Raw genomic sequence first — 6,374 nt, forward strand, 5'->3', positions numbered from 1 at the left:
AATGGCTGCGTTCAGCAGACTCAACAGTTTTGCAACCGTTTTATGATTGTCTGCTGAGATAGGACCATTCTTCTAGACCTACAAGTATGATCCAATCAGCGCGAAGGAAACTTCCAACAGTTGCAAAACGAACGTTCTGCTGAACGCAGCCAATGCGTAGTCTGATTCCCGCCTCAGACTACGCATTGAATATTGAGATTGAAGATTGAAAGATTGAAATTTGACCAATCAAAACAATAGGAGCTAAAATTCCTTTGTCCTCACTGGTCAAATTTTAATCTTCAATCTCAATCTTCACTGCGTAGTCTGATTCCGGCCTGATGCGGGGTCTACAATAGAAGTCATAGCGGTCGTAGCGTCTTAAGTCATAGAAAATTGACCAATCACAGTTGGATTATTTTTCTCATATTTGACTGTGATTGGTCAATTTTCTACGACTTAAGACCCTACGACTGCTACGACTTCTATGATAGACCCCGCATTACACAGTTCTCGCAAAAATATCTTTAAGGCCGGAATCAGACTACGCAGTGAAGATTGAGATTGAAGATTAAAATTTGACCAGTGAGGACAAAGGAATTTTAGCTCCTATTGTTTTGATTGGTCAAATTTCAATCTTTCAATCTTCAATGCGTAGTCTGATTTCGACCTAAGTCCGGATCTACAATAGTTTTAAGTCTAATGCGGGGTCTACAATAGAAAACCCCGCATTACACAGTTCTCGCAAAAATATCTTTAAGGCCGGAATCAGACTACGCATTGAAGATGGAGATTAAAGATTGAAGATTAAAATTTGACTAGTAAGGAATTTTAGCTCCTATTGTTTTGATTGGTCAAATTTCAATCTTTCAATCTTCAATGCGTAGTCTGATTTCGACCTAAGTCCGGATCTACAATAGTTTTAAGTCTAATGCGGGGTCTACAATAGAAGTCGTAGCGGTCGTAGAGTATAAGTCGTAGAAAATTGACCAATCACAGTCGAATATGAAAAGAATAATCAACTGTGATTGGTCAATTTTCTACGACTTAAGACCTTACGACTGCTACGACTTCTATTGTAGACCCCGCATTAAGCCATAAGAAATGGACGAATCACAGTCGATTATTCTTTTCGGATTCGACTGTAATTGGTCAATTTCTTACGGCTTAAGACTTAAAACACCTATTGTAGATCCGGGGTAAGAAGTTTTAGGACAGTATTCGTGGAGTCCGTTCTTATTTCAAGACTGTCTTAAGCATTGCTTAAGATGCTAATATGATCCTCTGATTGATTCATAACATCTTAAGATTATACTTAAGACGATCTTAAATGTAAGAACTGACTATGAATACTGGCCTTTAAACGTCTCGAATTTGGACTTTTGTTTTCTGAGTATAAGCCTCTTTGGTATAAAATAAATTAAAATAAAACAAAAACTCTAAAAAATTTTATATACGTTCCATTTTAATGTTTTTAAATTTATTGGAAAATATACAATTATTTGACAAATAGTCTATATTTGATAATAGTCTATGAATTATTACAGTTTCTCATTGAGGTAATATATATATACAATTTTGTTATATAACATACATCACGCATTTTTCTGTAAGATGATCTAAGTTTTTGATAACAATGCCATCTATTAAAGTCGTTATATACATAGAAGTATACATATTTTTATATCACAGATCCACTTTATCCTGTAAAATATACAGCATTTTTTACTAATATTGATTAAATTTCCAAACGACTAAAATCTAATTTTCATGAATTTAATTGGAAATTTATTTGGACTTATAAAATCAAACATACAGGTAGGATCTGGAACAATATTAATAAGTCTCGAAAATCCGATTAAAAACCTCAAATTTGTCAAAAATATTAATATTAAGTTAACTACAGTATAATTATAATTAATTTAAATAGCATTATAATTAAATAAAAGATCAAATTGGTAGCCAATTTAAATTGGTCAAAATTTTAATCAGAATTGAAAATAAATTATATCTATCTTTTCTATTTGAGCAGAAAAAATAATTCATATTAAATAACGTGAATAATTAATCAAGTTATTGATAGCATAGTGACTAGATTTCAAGAAATAAGACTTCCATGAAAACTAGACTGAAGACCTTCGTGAAAACAACTTAATAGAAACATTAAAAAGTTGTTTGCCCATAGATTAATATATATTATCTCTAAATTTTCCCAAAATTTACATTACAATGCACGCTTACAAATCTCTTAGTATATAACTCTCATTTTTCTGAATACTGTAGCAATTTTTAAATTGTGTCATAATTAATATGCAATTCTGCATAGCAATATACAAAATTAATGATGTATAAATCTCTCTTATGTAGTACATTTTTAGAAAAAACTAAGAATTAAAAAATTTGTCAATTTAATCCTCGATGCCTTCTCTTCATTCTTGCATACGGTCCGATTTCAGGATCCATCACAAAATCGTACAAAACAGAAACCCATGAATTGTGCTGTGGTAAATCATCGTAAAATTCTGCGGCTATACGTTTTACCTATGTAAAAAAAGTTGTGTGAAATAATAAACAAGTTATATTACTGTATAACAATTACATCTAAGCTATAGTGAATGTTTTAACATACTTCTGGTAATCTCGAACCAGGCACTGCAGGGAAGTCATGATGTTCATTGTGGTATCCAACATTAAAAGTAATGAAATTTAGAGGACCATAGTAACTGTAAGTCTCAAAACCTTTTTTGTACATGTAATGTTCGGATATAAAATGACCTGCTACAGGATGTAATCCCATTGCCATAACAGAGCCAAATAGCAAATAAAATAGTACTTTACCACCTAAAAATTAGATTTTAATTTTATTAGTAATTGAATTTCACGATTTCTAATTTATATCACTAATTTATATCATTAATATAAATTGCATCTTGATTTTTCACAAATTTTGAAACTTACCGAAAAAATACCATACACAACCATCAAATATCAATTGTATAACTAAATTTATATATTCTAATTGAATTGGTGCTTTTGGATAAGTTACAAGAGGTCGAAATGAATAAAAAAAAGGTTGTAGCAGTATCCAACAGAACTTTCCAAAAGTTGTACAAAATAATTTTGCTTCTAATAATGTTGGTAAGTCTGTATCTAATTTTTCATCTCCCTGATACTAAAAATGCAAAAAGTATACTTAAGTATAATTCAAAATATATTAAATTACTAGATAATGCAACATGTAATATCAATTTTCATCATTTCTTGCGATACTCACACGATGGTGCTCGAGATGATATTTCTTAAAACTGATAGATACTGGTATTCCTATTGGCAGATTTGCAAAAAAACCAAATACTCGATTAGCCATAGGCCTGGCATGTCCAAAGGCAAGATTATGAGATATTTCATGTATTGCTGCAAAACAAACCATAACACAAATTAGCACAATACATATATCAGAAAATGTTAATGTATTAAACATTAGCATGATGCTTGATAAATTATAACCTTACTATATTAATGAATAAAATGTATACATACCAAGCATAAGAGAGTGGTTTATTACACCTCCAAAGCAATATGCTAATAGCAAGAGTTTGGGATAACTTAAATCTTTAATAATAAAGAATGATAGGAACTGTACTAATATCATCCCAGTAACAACCCATTTGAAATTTGGATCATATCCAAACAACTGCTTAATTTGTGGATATTTCTCTAAAATAAAAAGTCATAATTAAAAATCATAATTAAAAAAATTATTTTATTAAATTAATATGTTTTAATATTATTTAAATATAAGTATATATTTAATTTTACTGTATAAAGTATAAAATTTGATAAACTACATGAAAATCATCATAAAATACATTTCTAAAATAATATTGTTTTAATTAGACAAATTTGTTGAATTTTTTCTATCACACATACAGTCAAATATAAATTTATACAATATCAAATAATTACGATAAACTGACTTGGTTGTGTTATTCATGTATCAGTCTAATGTCATTTACTGTTGAATAAACTGATATCTAAATATATCTCAAAAATGATACTTTATGTTTTAAACAACAATGAATTAAAAATATCATAAACATTTATAAATTAAATTAATAATGTTTTGCGGTACTATTTTCATATCCAAAGTATTATTTTATCATAAAGATATTCGAGTAGATGGTCCTCAGAATAGGCGTGGTTATGCATACATGTCTTTCCAATTTTACAATTACGTGTCTCACATTCCGAGAGCAGCATTCAAATATTTACAATAAAATAAAAATAATCATCAAATATCACACATCCTGGTCTTCTCGTGAGTTTCATACCTAGAATTATTTTACGTCGCGAGGCATGCGGTTCCTCGGTATAAACCCATTCGAAATCCGTTCTTGAGACCCGTTGACCCATTCTTCTATGATGATTTTTGTACAAAAGATGAAATTAATCCCAGCGATGGCTAAAGCTGAGTGGCATTATCAACGACAATCAAGGCAAGAAATAAATGCGTATGTAACGCTCTTGAAATCACGACTTCGTCACATTACCTAGATGTCCGAGATAATATTGCCGGTCCTTTTTTTTAATACTTGCTGTTATACAAGGTGTCCGGATATTACCGGATACGTTATTAGTCATGCATTTTGCGTTGGGTAAATATGGAGGCGCTTGTTAAGGCCGGAATCAGACTACGCATTGAAGATTGAGAGCGAAGATTGAAGATTGAAATTTGATCAATGAGGGCAAAGGAATTTTAGCTCCTATTGTTTTGATTGCTCAAATTTCAATCTTTCAATCTTCAATCTCAATCTTCAATGCCTAGTCTGATTCCGGCCTAAGTCAAGTTAAAATTGTGAAATAGATTTGCGGATTTTGGAAAAAAATTCCGAAATTTGCAAATTCACATCGACGCGTCTCAATTACGGAACTAATCATTTATTGTCTTAAATTAATTTTTTTTTATATTATTAATTTAGAATCGGAATGTAGAATTATTATATGCTACTCGTTTACATCAGACTCAAATCGCCAAAATCGTCCCGTCAACGACGATTATTTTCTTTTTTCATAATTTCCTTGTAAGAAGTTTAAATCGTTCGATAATATTTTAGGACATTCTGTATACAAAATCGTCTACATATACAGTTATAATGGATGTGGCTGTAATCTTATGCGAAACGTGTCTACTACACATATACGGAGATAAATACTGATAAAATTTATAAGGCAGCTGCGCTAATATCCACTTCAATCGACTCTTTCAGATATCTCACTAATCACGCACGTGAATAAAAAAAAGTTTTATTAAAATATGTATACGATAAATAGTCGAGTGGGAGTAAGATAAAAGAGCAGTCGTTAAAGTCTTAAACACAATACACATAGGCACAGGCAACAGGGAATAACGAGCCGTCCCCAATCACAGTTCTGGGATATAATATCGAACTTATACTCCAGAGCTCTGATTGGACGGCTCGTTATTCCTTGTTGCCTGTGCCTATTGCCTGTGTCTATTGTGTTTCCAGCTTAAAGCCCATGGCACATACAAAAACGTAAGGCCAGTAGCGAATCCAATCTTATGCATGGTCTACAATGGCAGTATCAGTAATGAATGAGGCTGTAAGAGTAAGAAATTGACCAATTACAGTCGATTATTCTTCTTACATTCAACTGTAATTGGTCAATTTGTTACTCTTACAGTCTCATCCACTACTGCTACTGCCATTGTAGACCATGCATTACGATTTCTTTACTGTTTACGTATTAAGGCCTTACGTTTTTGTATGTGCCATGGCCCTTACAACCGCTCAATGAGCGCTCAGTAAGCGCTTGCATTTTATTGGCATATTCCGTTAGAACTAAAAATATAGACCAAACAGATACAAGAGCTCACTGAGCGCTCAGTGAGCGATCGTGGCTGAATGCAGCTGAATGCATCCTTTGAGCGTTTCAAGACGGCAAAGCGACTATGGCTGCGGTCCACTTGACGCTACAAACGCTTCGAAGCATTCTTTGATTAGTCAATTCGTAAAATTCTTTGTTCTGATTGGTCGTTCAAACGCTTCAAAGCGTTTGTAGCGTCAAGTGGACCGCAGCCTAAATGCTTACCGAGCGATTGAATATAATTGGTTGGATCTATAAGTAACAATCAATTATGTTATTTGCTCGGCGAGCTAGCTAGCCGCTTTGTCAACTTGAACGCGTCCATTCTCGCATGTTCTCTAGCTATTGTTTCGTCTAAGGATACATTGGGCGCATTCAGCGGACTCAACAGTTGAGTGAGCGCTCGCTGTTAATAGCTGCGTTCAGCAGACTCAACAGTTTTGCAACCGTTTTATAATTGTCTGCTGAGATAGGACCATTCTTCTAGATCTAAAAGTATGATCCAATCA

The 6,374-nt window shown here is 32.6% G+C and overlaps 1 protein-coding gene across 3 annotated transcripts; it reads right to left on the minus strand.

Moving 5' to 3' along the window:
- Positions 1-2,205: 2,205 nt before the first annotated feature.
- Positions 2,206-5,215, minus strand: ifc (delta4-sphingolipid-FADS-like protein ifc). 3 transcript variants are annotated; one of them, XM_018450823.1, is made up of 7 exons: positions 5,193-5,215; positions 4,311-4,529; positions 3,520-3,696; positions 3,254-3,393; positions 2,938-3,151; positions 2,609-2,820; positions 2,206-2,520 (listed from the first exon to the last, which is right to left on the minus strand). In XM_018450823.1, the coding sequence occupies exons 2-7, from the start codon at positions 4,390-4,392 to the stop codon at positions 2,383-2,385; spliced, it is 963 nt and encodes a 320-aa protein (XP_018306325.1). In that variant the 5' UTR covers positions 4,393-4,529; positions 5,193-5,215; the 3' UTR covers positions 2,206-2,382. The 3 variants fall into 3 exon arrangements, with proteins under 3 accessions (XP_018306325.1, XP_018306324.1, XP_018306323.1); XM_018450822.1 differs by lacking the exon at positions 5,193-5,215 and adding an exon at positions 4,996-5,168; XM_018450821.1 differs by lacking the exon at positions 5,193-5,215 and having other exon boundaries at positions 4,311-4,676.
- Positions 5,216-6,374: the final 1,159 nt, after the last annotated feature.

Source organism: Mycetomoellerius zeteki, unplaced genomic scaffold (genome assembly GCF_001594055.1).
Source record: "Mycetomoellerius zeteki isolate Tzet28-1 unplaced genomic scaffold, Tzet1.0 scaffold3, whole genome shotgun sequence".
Taxonomy (NCBI): Eukaryota; Metazoa; Arthropoda; class Insecta; order Hymenoptera; family Formicidae; genus Mycetomoellerius; species Mycetomoellerius zeteki.

Excerpts from the sequence above, each read along its gene's own strand:
- ifc (XM_018450823.1), bottom strand. The coding sequence starts at position 4,392 with ATGGGTCAACGGGTCTCAAGAACGGATTTCGAATGGGTTTATACCGAG. Across the intron at positions 3,697-4,310 it reads GCGACGTAAAATAATTCTAG|AGAAATATCCACAAATTAAG; the intron begins GTATGAAACTCA and ends TTTTTATTTTAG. Across the intron at positions 3,394-3,519 it reads AAACCACTCTCTTATGCTTG|CAATACATGAAATATCTCAT; the intron begins GTATGTATACAT and ends TTTGTTTTGCAG.